Genomic DNA, 18,490 nt, shown 5'->3' with positions numbered 1-18,490 from the left:
ATCAACCCATCAAAAGATGTGTTACGATATTTACGCCAATCCTATACACGATAACGCGATGTACGAGCCTCGTTTGTTAAAACAATATAAGACATTTCCTACAAGTTGTAAAAGTGCGATAGTTAACAGACAAGGTTGTAATGTGCAAAAAAAACATTTGTTTAGTGTCGATCGCTGAACCGGTACATGTTACTATAAGTTTCCCGAACACAAAAACTAAAACATTAACTGTGAATGAAAATTTTATTTTATTAGTTATACTTAGGATGTTCTGCTTTTCTCGGCATTACCAAAATGGCCAAACTGAACCTCACCGTCCTTAATGACGGAAATACACCTACATTTCGACGAAATGAAGCTGTCTCGCATATTGATATCAAACTGTCACGACACCATAATCGCAAAAAAAAAGTACTAAACTGGAGAGTTTCAGAAGAAGAGAACTCATCTGACAAGAAACAACGATTGCATAGATAGGATGGAAGTAGAAAGAACAACCGTGAAATTTCAGAGAAAAATTAAGGAAAAGCTAAGAAAGAAATGTAAAAAGCAAAACTAGAAACATGGAAGTAGTCATAGAACACGTTGAGGTGGAAACTTGGGTGTGGGATACAAAATAGAAACGAAAAAGAGTTGGCAATAATGAATTGATATACAGGAGCGATCAGCCTAGATTACAATTATTTGGGATGTTTAAAAAAATGAAAAAAAAAATATTAATCAACACCCACATCATTAAATATCTCGATTTTTCAAAAACTTTTGTACTAGCTACATTGCCTGCATCACTTTCATTGATGCAGTTAATTTCTTTGAAACCTCTACTAAAGCGGACCTCTCTCGTTCCTATATGCTAACCTGCTCCAACAATAAAACGATGACTTTCAAAAGATAATGAGAAAGCAATTTATTTGTAAGGCCGTTGCAATTCATAATTAAATAAAAAAATCTATTGGATTCTTTGGATTAAAAGCACCTAAGTCCATTCTATGATTTAAAGCCTCATTGGTTTTTTAGTATGTGATCATTTAAATGGGAAAAAAGGCCAGAAAATATTTAAGCTACTAAGACTTTTGAATGAATGTCAGAAATTTTCTCTTTTTTATTACTGTTCATCTGAGCGATACTGTTTAAGAACCAAATATGTATAAATATAGCCCAAATTGTTTGATGCGGCAAACAGTCGCCCAACGAATCCTTGAAATACATAGTGCGGTTCCTGATTTCTTGGCCTCATATAGTAGAAAGAGTGGGTTAGTAAATGTATCTTAAATGCTTGAGTGATAAGTCTTAGGAACCTTTACACAAAGTCTCAACTTGCTTCCTCGATCCATGTTATTACAGAAGAGCCCGAACGACCACTAAATCGTGGTTTTGACAAATACATTTATTAAAAGAAGAGTATGATAGTAAATGTTTATCGCGTTCACGTATTTTTTTGTTTTGTTGTTTAAGCGTTTTTAAGATGACATAAAAGATGTTCAGTCAGTCAGTTTGTCATTCCACGTCAAAAGGAAATAGTTAATATAATTCGATTGCTAAAGCTCCAGGAAATTAGAAATAAGCGATATCAATGTTTCTGAGGGACATTTTTAATTCATAATAAAATGGTGTTAGAGTTGGCGTGTTTCAACATAAAAAGAAATTATAAATGATAATGTTCGTTTTTATTAAATGAGTGTTTGTGCTCTTTATAAATAACCAATGCTGAATCTTTACAAAATAATAATTAACAAATAATACAATATCACTTTTAAAAAATGTTAGAGCACTGAAATAAAAAATGCACAGCATACAATGGTAAATGTAACCATAAAAAACAGATTATGTACTTATTCATCAAATATTATGCATATCGATTACTATTCCTAAATTAATTACAATTTATTATTATCCATAAAAACTCTCAAATATACACGTTTTGTTTTGATTTAAATTACGGTCTAATTAATATTTTAATTCTTGAATCACTGAGAATGCACTGAATTTTTTGTTCTAAAACTATAGTCTATGCTATCTATTTCTCCCCAAGACGTTCGCACTTCCAAGAATAACTGAAACAAATAAATATATTTTCATACATGTGACATGAGATATCAAAAACGAACAACTTTATCTATTTAACTGCCTCTGTACCATATGTATAATATACATATTTTATTATTAGCGTTTAACTGACAATAATATCAATGTCAGATTTCTCTCAGTTTTATACAAACTAAACAAACAGTTGTCAGAGCTCTTCTGGTAATACTGCCCAATTTTAAGATGAACCCCAATCTTTGAACCACCCTATTTGTGTTTTTAAGTCGAACTGATATTTTTACAATTATTATTTTAAAAAAAGGTTGGTTAGGTTGATATAGGATGAATGCTGATACTACTAATATATCAAAAATCAATACCTCAGTACAAAAATTAGCTACATAAAAAACAACTTAGAAAAGAAATGGGATTTTGTTATTGAGAATAAACATAAATATTTTTATTTATTTTATAATTTGTGAAAAATGAAAAATTTCATAAAATATTTGTTTATTTCTCAGATTATTCCGATTCAGGAATTGTAAATGCTGACTCAGTTTTTTTTTCTTCAGAACAACAATAAATCCCAGAAATACTTGTCAATGTGACTAGTTCTAACCAAAAAACATGAAACTATAAAATAAATATACTTGTTGCTTGGAAGAAAATTATTTTGAATGATAAAATTGGAAGTGATAAGAGTAAATTGTATTATAATAACATTCATCCAAAGAAGATTTCTAGAGTAAGGATAACATCTCAGTACTATACAAACAATAGAATACAATAAACATACTTATTTAAAAACTGGACAATAGGGCAGAATTCATATATAAAAACTTGTGTCATTTACTATATAAACATTTTTAGGCGTGCGACAACTCGTGATTTTAACATCCGCTATAAAATTTTAACTTCTGTTACAATGTGCCTACTCGTGATAAATATTAGACAAATAGTGGCGGAAGATATTATACAGCTCAAGATTTTAATTATGAAAAACAAAAATTCACATGCATTAATATATCAAAAGTCCAAGAAATAAGAAATTAAAGAAATATATATATATATATATATATATATATATATATATATATTCATATTTACAATAAGTAATTAACATATTTGGTAGTTTTGAATTGTATTAATTCTTGCATATTATTCATGATCTAAAGATCAATATAAATAAGCAAATTGTCAGTATTAATATCATATTTTGATAAAGGCTTAAAGAAAAGTCGAAACGTCAAAATTTATCTTTTTTTTAAAATTATCAAAAAAAAACTAATTTTAAAACAGAAGAGACCTAAAATCAAGAACATTTAGATGCATATATATATATATATATATATATATATATATATATATATATATATATATATACAGTGCTTTTCAGATAAAAGTATCCACCTTTAATAACTTTTGTAATACTGGTATTTAGAAAAAATCCAAAAACACGTCAATTTATGTTGGAAGGGGCAAGCATTATGGCTTATTTAAACTTACTGGAAAAGCCACCCCCTCACCCCTAGCAGCATCTCCTTTATTTTTTTAAATTACTTTTCATATTTTTTATGTAAAATTTGGATACTCCTCTTTGAGCTGATTTCAAAAATGTATAATACTTGTAGGTTAAAGTGGTTAGTTTATGAGATAAACAATTTTTCTTTTAAGAGCACAAATTTTACTTATTATTTACTTTCACCTTATTTGCCTGTACTAAAATGGGTTGTACAACAGTTCAAACTCTTTAATCTTTTTAACTGTGCTATTTATTCTACTTAAAAAATCCAAACAACAAAAAACTCTACTTTTTATTAAAGTTTGACATTGTCAACTAGAATTTGTAGTCACTATTGATAGTGTGATATATATATATATATATATATATATATATATATATATATATATATATATATATATATATATATATATATATATATATATATATATATATATATATATATATATATACCAAAGTGGACTCGAATACTTATGTATTCATTGTCTGGGACTGAAATTATAGTCAAATACAATATAAGAAATATGTATTATTGTATAACAATAATAAAATTTTACTTATAATAATTTCCGGTGATTTTCGATATTATTGAAGCTTTTAAAAATTTTTAAACTCATAGAATTCAAGAATTCAAAATTCAATATTCAAATTGACGTTGATAGTAATATTGATTCATTGAAATATTGATTCTGGTTACTATAGGAATTTTCATTAAATTTTGATTGGTTAGATTATGAATGACGTTGAATTTTTATAGGTTAGATAAGAATAGTTTCAGTGGATGATGTTTAATATTGTAAATTTATGGATAACATTAAATTTCAATTGGTTAAGTCGTTTTGAATGTAGATGAATATTCATCATTTCTGATCCAATTTTTCATACAAAAAACATGAAAATACTTTACATTTTTGTAATTTCTATTTTTTAAATTTAAAATCATTAATTACAATTGATTCCCTGCTGACTTTGCATAAAATCAACTACTAATTCCATTTTTAGATTGTTACACCAAGTTATCTGTTTGAAGAATAGAGAACGGAGTATTGATTTTTTTATTTTAAAATGACAAAGGGTACTAGCAACATTGGGTATAGAATTTTAACCAATTGCAATTTTAAAAGTTCATTTCTCTAGTGTATATTAATTAGTACCTACCTAAATTAAAATACAATTAAAGGGATTTAGAAATTCTAGGTTTTAATTTTTGGATTTTCTAACTTTACGTGGATTAGGTACTGGTAATACTCTTAATGAATCTGTAACGAGTTATATTATAGACTTTTCGTTTACCTGAAATATCTCTGTCCCGAGATGGCGCATCCTTATCTCAACGGATTAAAAATCGCCACGAGTTGTAGCGCACCCATATTTTTAGAGTCTGTTGAACATAAAAATAAATCAAACATACCTGATTTAGCCAATTTTCATCTGCCAATAACTCATTTAATATACACGTTGTATCTTTTGTTGCATCATTAGTCCGTTTTTCACTAACACGTTTTGCACATTCTATATACATTAGATACTTTTGGTGAGTCACTTTATTCAAAAGTTCTACTTGGGTTACACATAATCTACACATTAAAAAGTCCTGAAACAAATTATTATTATTTTAAAAAGAGAAGCAGAGACTTATACCCATTTTTCAATATGTAAGCTAATGGTGAATACCATATATAAAAAATTAAGAAAAATATCAATATCGTACAATTCTCATAATGAAAAATGTTTTTTCACCTTGTAAAGTGAGAAATAAAACAGAATAAAAAGAAAAAATTTTGGTTACAAAAAGCATACAACTAAACACCTAATTGAAAGTAGTTATGGAACAATAAAGAGACAAAGTAGGCATGATTGAGAAAACCCCAAATGAATACCAGACTGTACTAACATGGATAAGATACAGAAAACATATAAGAATAATTTTAATATTTCCTAGTCATCTCTTAATATCATTCTTCCAATAAATTATAATTAAAAAAAGATTACCAGTTGTTTTTGAAAAATCCGTTCTAATATCTCTAAGAGAGAGAGAGAGAAGCATATATAGGGTGTTTGGAGGGTGAGTAGCCATAGGAAAATGGTCGATAGGTGATGGTGTTGGCTACGTGTTGCGTGGTGTTGTAATCATTTATTACAAATCTTGTTCAAATTGATGTCCATTATTTCTGATACATGATGCGTAACATCTCTTTCTAATTTCCGTTGTGGTATGGCTTAACCTGATTTCATGTTTCATTATCACAAATGCATTATCTATTATTTCTTTTTGAATAGTTTGGATGAAATTATGATTAAATCTGATTAAGGTAAGACTACACTAACAAATGACATCATTTTTTTAACATTTCAGCGGTTATTAAAAAAATAATTAAAGTTTTTATACAAAAAAATGGAGATTTTCTAGAAAAATAGAAAAAAAATTATTACTCATTAAACTTAAGGCAAAATGTTGTTTAAGTAGTAGCAACACGTAGCCAACACCATCACCTATCGACCATTTTCCTATGGCTACTCACCCTCCAAACACCCTGTATATTTATGCTTCTAAATCTTCTTGATTTTAGGTCTCTCCTATTTTAAAATTAATTTCTTTAATAATTTTTGACAGACAAAAATTGATATTTCGACTTATCAAAATATTTTGATAAAGATGTTTCAGGTGTTTTCGATTTTAACTTGGTGGAATATTAGGATAATGATAATAATATTATGTCCTTTATGACTTGTACTAATATCATATTTATTAAAATAATTCGATAATTGTTGGAAAGTCCTTGTAGATACGGTAACGAAAAATGTTTTATAACTGTTGTTCAGTTTCTGTTTTGGTTCTTAATTGATTATAGTATTTGTTCATGCTTTTCTTAAATGGGGGGTTCTACTTTTCTACCGACAATGGCGTGTCTCCTCTTGAAAAAAAAATTGTTATTTGTCCAAAATTGCAGTTTCTCAAATTTTATTCACAAAAGATTTTTTTGGACCATGCAGATATTATATTAATAATAAAATTCCGTTTTTATTTTTTTTTTGCTTTTTACAAAATCATTGTGACATAGTAGTCGAAATATGTGACAGAGGTGTTTTACATACAAATAAAATGTGTTAAAATGTGTCTCTTTGCGCTGCCTAATGTTACGAAATGATGTCGCTTAAAAAATATAGAATCCTTTAATATAAAATTATTTATTGAACTTCTGAAATATTGTTATTAAATTAATTAGAATATAATAAACGTAAAGGTTCATACTATTAAACAAAAAAATATTTTATCGTTAGGTTCGGCTTTGAATGTTTTTTATTACTTTCTTCCGTCACGCATTTCGCAAAACAAGAAACGCTCCTAGCTGTTTGATCTTCAATACTAAGCAACAGTAGGCGTTCTCTTCCCCTTGGCGTCATGCCTTGGAGGCATACCCGGGAGCGAGTCGAGTTAGTCGCCTGCAAGAAGTAAACGGAGGTGCGTTTGTTTATTCGGCGACCGCTCTGTGATGTAAGTTTCTACTTTTAAATTTTATTTAATTACTATTTATATATGTAATATTATTATTTCCCAGTAAATTTGTCATATTCGCCCACTTTTACGAACAATTTGTAATTTTATGAATGTTAAAATCCTCGAACACTGTTATTTTAAACTTCTGTCACAAATAAACTGTGACGAAGTGGCATAACTCGTGACGAAGTGGTGATTTTGTCTGAAACTTTGTATTAATTGATTCTTACAATAGTAAATTATTATTTTTTGTGATCTATATATTACATTATCAATTATTTCATTCATTTAAGGTATTATCATCGGAGTAATTGAAAAATGGCGTTATCTGTGGCAGAAAGGCAGCGACGTTGTCGTGAAAAAAGGAAGCAAGACACCGAAAAAATTGCAGAAATGAAACGAAAAGACTTAGAAAGATACCATACTCGCAAAAAGCTTGTCAAAGATTTGACACCATGAGAACACAGACAAATGAAAAGAAAATGGCAAATTAGAAACAAGAAGAGTAGAGAACAACAGAAAGCTTTGCAGAATGTTCTAATGAATGCTCCGGCTTCTACACCTGTTCCTTCAAGCACTAGATCTCGTTCACTAACCCCAATTTCATCCACTGCTAGAGCAAGGGGTAGAAAAAAGGTTAGATGAGACAGATCGAAAATTTATAGGCCAAATGTGAAACTTCAAGACAATGTAAAATAATTACGGAAGAAATTACGAAAATACAAAAAGACAATGTCAAAAAAATAAAAAAGATATTATTACATAATATAACCAAAACTATTAAAAAAATGAAAAATAAATTAAAGACACCGAAGAAGAAAAAAAAATACTATCTTGACAAATACCATTAAGGAACATTACAAAAAAAATTAAAGACTATAAAACAAAACGCTGCTTGAGAAAAATTCTTGAAGACACAACAATTAACCGTTCGGGACTAAAACTTAAACTGTTTCAATAGACTTTGGGAATAAAAAGAAAATAAAAAAACTATATATTAAGACATTAAGACCAATAAGTATTTCATTGAGAGAGAAAATTCATACATGTTATCTCAGGGATGATGTATCACGAGCTACTGCTGGGAAAAACGAGACTGTAAGTTTTCATAAAAGAAAAGATGCAGAAACGAATTTTGTTTCTAGACTTATCATTTTGAAAAGAAAATCCGGACGTTAAATGTCACTAAAGTTATTTTGCAGGACATAAACCATTTTATGTCGTATCACCTCGTACTGATGTCCTCGAAACCTGCATGTGTAAGCTGCACGCAAATATTACATTTATGAAAGTTGCTCTCTATAAAAACAAAGTTATCAAAACGAATTACATGAATCTGTTAATCTCACACATTGTATGCGATGTAAATTCATTAACATGGATGAAAGGAAAATGCACTGAATGTGAAGCAAAGAAACTCAAATATAGTAATATGATCGACTAAGAGAAACTAGTTGAATTGGTACAATGAGTTAGAGAAACGGATATTATTGGGAAGAACGAAAAGAAAATCCGGACGTTAAATGTCACTAAAGTTATTTTGCAGGACATAAACCATTTTATGTCGTATCACCTCGTACTGATGTCCTCGAAACCTGCATGTGTAAGCTGCACGCAAATATTACATTTATGAAAGTTGCTCTCTATAAAAACAAAGTTATCAAAACGAATTACATGAATCTGTTAATCTCACACATTGTATGCGATGTAAATTCATTAACATGGATGAAAGGAAAATGCACTGAATGTGAAGCAAAGAAACTCAAATATAGTAATATGATCGACTAAGAGAAACTAGTTGAATTGGTACAATGAGTTAGAGAAACGGATATTATTGGGAAGAACGAAAAAAGTTAAAATCAGTAAAAACATAAAACCGACCAAGTTACAATTGAAATTTTAATTAGTAAATTTGAAGAAGAATTAAAAGTTTTTAAATCACATATATTTAATATTAGAAATCAATATAAATCATATCGCCAATGTATAAATGAGTTGACTGTAACCGAAATTGCTTACATATTGACTATAGTGAAAACTACGCCTGTACGAGTAAGTACCACGAAGAAATTCAATCAGTGCCTTTCGGTGGATCACGAAATCAAGTGACTTTGCATACCGCAGTAGTGTATTACTGGACTTTTCCAAAGGAAAAACATATCACTTCTTTTTGTATTCTGTCTTCTGGCCCTGCAGCTATTTAGGCCCACCTACATCCGGTACTTGATTGGGTTCAAAAAGAATTACCCCACATTAAGACAGTTCATTTTTTTTCTGATGGACCAGCAAGACAGTACAAGTAAAAAAATAATTTTTATCTGTTTGCAACAAGATTTTTTAAACAATACAGATTTCACCTTCCACCTGGAATTTTTTTGAGTCCGGTCACGGCAAGGGAGCAGTTGACGGTATGGAAGGTTTATAAAAAATTTAGCTTACAATTTCGTCGCCAGTGGACACGACATTATCAACGCTTTACAATTTTATGAAGCACTTAAAGACCTCAGTAAGGTAAAGCTATTTCTTGCTGATAAAGATGATGTTGCCCAAATTTTAATGGAAATTCCAAATAAAATTATTCCGCTGAAAGGTACTATGAACGTCCACCAACTACTTGCTCAGCAACCTAGAGTGCTGAGTTACCGAACATTGAGTTGTTTTTGCCACAAATTTTGTGATTGTTACAATTTGAAGACTTATCGCAAATTGCCTGAACATGAGATGAAAGTCAGCCCAACCTCAGATTTGCAAGAACCACTGGCTGATATAACCAACATAATTATAACTCCTACAAAGAGATTTTATGAGACTATTTATATTTCTAGTTCAGAGGATGAAAATGATCAACCTCTTTTTAATCAGAAAAAAACTGTGCATATAAAATCGGGTACTTCAGATGACCTGTCTGTTGACAACATCTACCCATTATTAATAAAAAATGGTAGTAAAATATGTTAGTAAAAGTACCCAGTAAAAACAAAATTGAGTACACCTACTTTGGAGTTGCAAAAAGTTGTGTGGATGAAGATAAAACTGTTGATGACACTAGAAAAATATTTAAATTAGTAAAATCAGATGTATCAGATGTGATGTTTGAAAACTTGATAAAAATACTTCCTAGTACTAGAGAAGTCAAAAGAGGAAGGCGTGTTTATTACGTATTTGATAAACCAATAGAAGTATTTGAAAAGTAGAATAAGGGAAAAGAGAATATTAGTCTGATTTTATGTGTACCAAAGAATGGTTCTACCAAGAGAACCATTATGTTTTGTTTTCGTTTCAAAAACTTTAAAAATGTTAAAAAAATAAGTTCAAATGCTGGCTTATTAATATCTACCACTCTATCACATTCTGTCACAATTTTCTGCCTCTTGTGATTAGACGTCAATGTAGCATATGATCAGTTTATTGAAAAAATATAAACTAAAATAACTCAACATATTATTACATATTGACCATACAAGGTATTAACAGAATATCCACTATGTTTATTTCATTTATTTGCAAAATATTCCAAAGTTTGTTACCTTAACCAGCAAAAATGTGACAGAGTGGTATTAAATGTCATTTTTTATATATTTGTAATAAAAATTCTTATAAATATAGTTAGTTAATAATAAATTCTTGTATTCTAATTGAGCATAGTTAAAGAAAAAATGAAAATTTGATTTTATATAATACCTAATAAATATATTTTTTTTGTGACTGAGGTGTTCATTTTTTCTTACTATTCCGAAAAAAATTAAAATAAATAAAAGGCATGAAATAAAACTTCGATGGATTATACGTTTCTGAAATCTTCGATAATTGGACAATGATTTTAAAATAAAATTTATAAAAGAAATAAATTTTTTTTAAATAAAAAAATTTATCACTGAGATTGTCCGTAGAAAAATACAACGCCCCAAATATGTTTTTTATAATTTTTTCCGGATAAGTTTTTTCAATGCAGTTTTTGCTTTTTGAATAGCTAAGCATCTAAATCAGGATCTGATGTTAGATCTATCAGCCAAACTTATTATCACTGATCTTTTTTGGAGCATAGGATGTCATGAATTGCAGTTCAATTATCTTAAAATTTAATTATTGTTTTCGATTTCGAATATGATTGGAAGGTTTTTTATGCCTTTAAAAAATTGTAAGTAAAAACTAATTTTAAATCAGAAAAGACCCAAGATCAAGACGATTTAGAAACATAAACATATTATTTCTTAAATCTTTTAATATGTTTATGCTTCTAAATGTTCTTGATTCTAGGTTTTGGTGATTTAAAATTAAATTCTTTTATAATTTTTTGAAGATAAATGAAAATTTGACGTTTCGACTTCTTTTAGTCTTTATCAAAATTTTGACACATACAATTTGCGTATTTATATTAATCGTTAGATTATCTACATGATTATCAAAATAAGAATAAAATCAAAATAGAATTTTTTTAACAAGAAAGATTAATTTTAATCTTTATGATTGAATGTATGATGTTTTGATAATACATTTTCACTTATTTTTGCACAGTGATCACTATTTTCTTCTATTTTTCAAATATTGAGATATCTGTCCTATGTACAGCGTCACAGTCATTACAAGATACTGGATATACAATATTCTTTTGTTTTGGGTGTTTTAGATTTTAGTTAAGTGAAATATTTCATAATGTATTATATCCTTTATAACTTGATCTAATATATTATATTTATAAAAATAAGTTATGGTGAAAGCCCTTGTACATATAGTAAGAAGGTGTGTTCTATATTTTAATGTGTAGGTTCTGTTTTGTTCCTTAATTGATTATAGTATTTGTTTATCTTTCTTTCTCAATTGATTATATATTATTGAATATGTTCCTAAATAGTCTGGAATTTAGATCTCTTCTGATTTAGAATTAGTTTTTTATTTATTTTAAAAATATTTTGATAAAGAGCGCAACAGGTCGAATAGTCAACTTTTTACCTGTCTTTAAAAATAAAAAAAATAATTTTAAATAATAAGAGATCTAAAATCAAGGCGATTTAGAAACAAACAAATCAAAAGGTCTAAGAAATGAGAAATTAAAGAAAGTTATTATTGAATATGTTTTTTATCATTTTCTCAGGATAATTATTTTCTATTAAAGCATCTTTTTATTGTTTACATCTAAATTCAGGATCTGATCGTTGGATAGCTCTATCAGCCAAACTAACAATTACTGATCTCTTTTGTGAAATAAGATGACATGAATTAAAGTTTAAATATCTTGATAACGAACTTGGCCCTATGTACCATTCTGTTTATTATGATAAGGTTTGAATTTTTTATTTCCAATTTCATTTTTCGGTACAGCGCTAATGCAGTCATCTACATAACGAAAAAAAAAATGGAACATCTATATTGATTGAACAATTATGTAAATTGTCAATGGGAAATTATATTTTGATAAGACCGCAATTGGTCGAAACGTCAAGAATTTATCTATTTTTAAACGAAAGTTAAATAAAAGGAGCCCTAAAGCAACATAATTTATCAATTGGAACAAAGTCTTTGCCAACTAGTTCCGTTCCGAGCTTTCGAATACCTATGCATTGAGAATTGAAATGATGGTCAAAATACAATGTAAAAATATGTATAAAAGTATAGCAATATTCAAATTACTTTACATTAATTTATCGAGAATTTTAAATAATTTTTTAAAACAAAGACAAATTTTGACGTTTCGACTAATTTTAAGTCTTTATCAAAATATGATAAGGATCTGATAGTTCTATCAGCCAAACTAATTATCACTCATCTTTTCTGTTTTAACACCTGAAATCAAAAGCATTTAGAATCATTAGTATATCAAAAGGTCTAAGAAATAAGAAAATAAAGTAATTTATACCAACATGGATAAAATAAGCCAAATAGAATCTGAAAAATTACGAAAATATCATCCACAAAACCGAATTTTTCTACTCAAATGCAAAGAAGATAAGTTGAATTTCAAAATTTAAAATTATCCTAAATAGAATTTACAAATAGTCGCCTGAAGCATGAATATCAAAATCACGTTTTATCTAAGTTTATTTTCCAAATCATTCAAGTATCTTTTACCTAATCAACTACTCTAATAAGAAAATTAGAAAATGACTTGAAAAACATAACAATTAAAATAAGTTAAGTAATTCCTATTAATATTTTACAAAAATTTGAAGAAAAATGTTGAGAAACAACTGAATTACTTTTTAGTAAATGCAAAAAGAGTAAAATATTAAGCAAATTTATAATCTAATATTGAAACAACAACCTACTGCTAAAAATTCAAATGAAATAAAATCAAAATGGATCGAAAATTTAACTGATACTCTCATATTAGATGAAGTGAAAGAAGTTTTATCTTTAGGTCCCAATTTTGCACAAAATATTTCTAAATAAAATAAGATCTGATACTTGTAATATTATCACTATTTGTGAAAATAAATTGAAAAACAAACAACAACAAAGCATTATCAAACCCCAAAATATAACTAAAACCAGAGCATTATCAAACCCCAAAATATAACTAAAACCAAAGAATTTATCAATCAAAACAGATATCTCAAAATGTTGAAAGCAGATAAATCTAATAAAACTGTTATTATGAAATCACAAGATTATAATAATAAAATGATGAAATTATTAAACGATGAGATAACTTACAGGAAAATTAAACAAGATCCTATGAATTCTTATCAAACACAAAATAATTATCTAATTCGACCTTGGGAAGAAAAACTATACCTCGCCAACAGATGCAAAAAAATTGAAAATTCACAATGCCTTTCGTAATTTTTCAGATTCTGTTTGGCTCCAGTTCCATATGTAAGTTCAATATTATGGTAGGTAGGCATTATTTTATCCATGTTAGTATAAATTTCTTTAATTTCTTATTTCTTAGACCTTTTGATATATTAATGCTTTTCAATGTTCTTAATTTTAGGTCTCTTCTGTTTTAAAACAGAAAAGATCAGTGATAAGATAAACTTAATAATAACATAAGAATAGAATAGTATACCAAACCAATTTGGTCCTCAAGTTATTTGTGTCATCCTATGCCACAAAAAAAATCAGTGTAAAGTTTGACTGATAGATCTATCCAACTATTAGATTCGGAATTTAGATGCTTAGCTATTCAAAAAGCAAAAACTGTATTGAAAGAAAATAAGCATCCAGAAAAAATGATACTACAATTAATTAAAAAACAAAACAGAAACGAGTAAAAGTTATAAATGACATAATACTTTAGGTATCCAAATATTTCATTGAATTAAAATCTAAAACAAAACAAAAAGAAATAATATTATATATCAAGTGCTTTGTACTAATTGTGACGCTGTCTACATACCTCTCAATATTTAGAAAAGACTAAAAGGTCATCAATATCATAAAAAAACAGAGCTACATTAAACAACCATGAAATATCAAAAAACCATAAATTCAAATATAACGATTGGAAAAGTCTTGAAACTGAATCCAATACCCGAAAAAGAGAATTTTTAGAAATGGTTCACATTCATAAGAACGAAAAAGCTATAAATGATAAAAAATACCTAAATAATTTAAGTAAAATTTATAGCTCTATTTTGTAAATTCCAATGAAACTACAAATAATTTAATTATTGCTACATATTTGAAATGTAAGGACTAAGGAAAAATTAATTTTTCTTATTAGAACATTTTCTATTTTGATTTTATTCTTATTTTGATGTTCATGATGTAGGTGATCTATTGATTAATATGAATACGCAAATTGTCAGTGTCAATATCATATTTTGATAAAGACTTGAAGAAAAGTCGAAACGTCAAATTTTATCTTTCTTCCAAAAGCTAATTTTAAATCAGACGAGACCTAAAATCAAGATGTATTAATATATCAATATATGTATATATATGTGAATTGTAAAGAAGCCTTTGCTAGCTATATTATGAGCTGTTTCTTATTGCAAACGAAACTCCAAAGTGGACTAACTTTAATATATTTTCCGAGCTTTCGAATACTTATGTATTCATCGTCTGTAAAAAATAATTAATTAAGATTATTGTGATTTTGGATAGTATTAATGCTTGTATAAATTTTCAAACTCATAGAATATTGAATTTTGAATTTTATGAGTTTGAAAATGTATACAAGCATATTATAAATTATCAAGACAGAGATATCTGGATGCGTCGGGTACTACACTTTTCAAGATACATCCTATGTTTCATAACACAAAAAAATTCAAGGAACATATAAAAAATCTGTGCATAAATGAAAGTTTATTACTATTTAAAGTTCTGTTTGGTTAGGTTAGGATAGGATTTAAGTAATATATTCCCAGTAAAAGGCACAGATTTGGAATTAAATGGTTTGTGCTAGCCGATTGCAAAGCTGGATATATTTTAGATTTTCTCATTTATACCGGTGAGAATACGCAGATTAAATCGAAAAGTCCATTCAATGGGTTTTCTGTAACTGTAGTAATGACGCTTGTGAAGTAGCATCTAAATACTCATCTAGAGTCAAGTTTTACGTATTTGGTGATTATAGTTGGTGTATATTTATTATTCTTTCAGATAAACGAAACCATCACATTAGCTTACTGAGTTAATTATAAAAATCCCATATCGAGAGCGATCGACAACAAGATATGTGCATGTTTTGATATATATTATACAAAAAAATGTTATTTAGCATTTATTTGATAATACTAATACTACCAAATATTAACAAGACAAAAAGAGTCACTTTAGGCTCATTCCCTTGTTATATCCAACTAAAATATTGGATGGTACTATTTTCGATCATTCGGAGTCGCCGCCGGGCAAAATGCACAAATTGCCGATCGCGTCGCGTCGTACAGAAAAGTATATAAAGAAAATGTAACAAAATACTTAGTGGGACTTATCTCGCAATAGAAGAAAGCGCTGTCCTTGGCGAATTATTGCAAAATAAAACACATAAATTTGATGGAAAAATTATGAGAATAAAATTAAAACAGAATAAGTAGTATAGTACAAAAACAAGAATATGAATGAAGCATTTAAACTCCCAGAGAATTCCTCAATACTCAGATAAAGCTAATGTCGTTATTTTCAGGTAATGAAATCTGTTTGGAAGATATGAAAACTGAAGAAGAGTAGACAGAAGAACTAAGATACCTGTCTTTAAAAACCCATATAGATTATTTTTCGATACACTGATAACAACCAAAAGAAAGATGCTTCCAAGAAAGCAATGGTCTCTTTTATACAAAAATGTAACTAAATGTGTGTGATGTAAAATATTCTAAAACATAAACTACATTAGACACATAGAATAAAAAGCAATCATGTAATGATATACAAAAATAATAAAAGCCGTAATAAAAACACGGAATTCCATACATACCAACCGAAACAAGAGAAAAGCTTTTGTGTAGGACATTCATCATTCCACATAACTAAATGAGATCAAGCAAAGTATTGAAATAGAAACTAAAGAAGTTACAAGTATCGGGAATATGAAACTAAATAAAAATAATGAAAAAATTCATAACATCAAACTGCTATTAGTTGAAGTAACATTTGAAGCACCCCACACAAACAGAATAATTCTGCATTATACAAAATATGAACACTTATGGCCACACAAAAAACTTTTGTCAAAGAACTCCCAGATAATGTGAAATGATTAACTGTAAAGGAAAACAGCCAGCAATAGAGGATGTGTTATTCACAAAAAGTTACAGGAAAAACTTTATCCAAAAATTAGATACATTGAAAGCACCTCCCAAATAACAACCTAACCAGATATAACATATGCACAAGTAACTAGACAAGGAAATCAACAATTAAATATTGAAAATAATACAAGACCATACATAAAGAATCAATTAATGAATGAGATCAATCATCAAATCTATGATGAAGGGCCAGATAGAAAATCTGACAGGCACCCAAGAATTCTAGAATTGATAAAGCTAGAAAGCAGTGACAAATTAATAGACCAAATGCACATCATGAAGAACACAGATATCCCATTTGAAGTGGTAATTAATGACCACCAATCATAGGTTAATAAAAATATTCCGCGAAGCTTCAAATGTATCTCTTTGGTACAAAAATAGTTCAAAACTAGCGCAAAACGAAAAATCACTCATCAATTTTCAGGTAGATTTGTTAGCAATAAATAAAAGTATTTAAGAGTATTTGGATACAAACCTCTCTAGAAAGCACATTCACATTCTTTCAGTTAGCCAAACGGCCTTAAAGGTCCTGAAAGCTATTGAGTGCATGTCCAAACTAGAGTGAGAGTGCAAACAAACTCTAAAAGCACTAGCTAACAGTAAAGTAATCTTAATGTAGCTATCAGGCCGTCAGGCAATGAGGAGCAGCTTTTAAAAAAGGAGCAATGACTCCATATATGACCGAGCCTTACTGTGGCTTCAAGAGGTGCCACATCAATAACGAACTGAGCAGAGTCTTACAGGAGAAACACTCCAGGCCTAACAATGCGTATTATAACCATACCAGCTAAGAAGTCTGAGGAACTCTTGTGATAATAAGAAACCGCATTAAACTGATTGTCGCTTCTGACAGGTGACTTCCCCGTTAAATACCACCTTAAGACAATAGGCATATCAGATGACGACAATTGCAGATTCCGTGAGCAAGCCATGGAAACAGCACAGCCTCTATTATGCGAATATCTTGTCCATTTCATTAAAAGGCTTAAGTACCTTGAAAGAGCAGTACTAACACATTGAGATGTTGGACACAGAAACCCTAACGAAACGACTCCCCTAACAATCTACAATACCCAATCAAATCATGGGTTTACAAGGTAGCATTCTTGATTCATCGCAACATTTGCATATATCACATCTTTGCTTATATCCCATCAAAATCCAAACACAGCAACTAAACATCTTCAATTGCATCTAAATAAATCAACAAATTGGTTCAAAACATGGTAAATCAAAACGAATCAAATTAGAATTGTGCATGTAACTTTCACCCTAAAGTGTCCAAAGGTCTTGTTTAGCAATCAATCTCTTGTACATAAAAATCAAATATCTTGGAATTCACTTGGATCAAGGTTAACTCTGGAGAACCATATATTTATGAGAAAGATACTAAATCTAGAAAATAAACTGCTGATTTACAAAGCTAATATGGGTTTGCAGAATATAGCTACAGGGTACAGCCAGTAATTCAAACCTTGAAATATCAGGGTTCCAGAACAAGATACTATGTATCACACCAGTACTGCATGATACATTCCAAACCTACTATCGAACTAGATCTTGAAATTATATCAGTGAAAACCGAAATGAGTCGTTATAGTGAAATCAGAATAGCGCTCAATAAAACTATAAATTTTACTCAAATTATTTAGGTCTTTTCTAACATTGACAGCTTTCCCCTTCTATGTGTGTCAACCATTTCCAAATATTTGTATTTCTAAAAAATTTTTGTATTTTTATAATTGA

General features: G+C 28.8%; 1 protein-coding gene across 2 annotated transcripts in view; it reads right to left on the bottom strand.

Annotated features, from left to right (window-relative positions):
- Positions 1–1,648: 1,648 nt before the first annotated feature.
- The window catches only part of LOC130448647 (myb-like protein AA), a 44,373-nt gene continuing 27,531 nt past the window's right edge, over positions 1,649–18,490 (bottom strand). For both annotated transcript variants that reach the window (XM_056786099.1, XM_056786100.1), the window contains exons 13-14: positions 4,959–5,141; positions 1,649–2,054 (exon numbers count right to left, since the gene is read on the bottom strand). In XM_056786099.1, coding sequence (XP_056642077.1) covers positions 1,968–2,054; positions 4,959–5,141 — 270 coding nt within the window. In that variant the 3' untranslated portion in view covers positions 1,649–1,967. The remainder of the gene's footprint in view (positions 2,055–4,958; positions 5,142–18,490) is intronic.

The sequence above is a fragment of the Diorhabda sublineata genome, chromosome 9, assembly GCF_026230105.1.
Source record: "Diorhabda sublineata isolate icDioSubl1.1 chromosome 9, icDioSubl1.1, whole genome shotgun sequence".
Taxonomy (NCBI): Eukaryota; Metazoa; Arthropoda; class Insecta; order Coleoptera; family Chrysomelidae; genus Diorhabda; species Diorhabda sublineata.
Note: the sequence above shows the minus strand (reverse complement) of the source record. Positions and strands in the feature narration are given on the sequence as shown.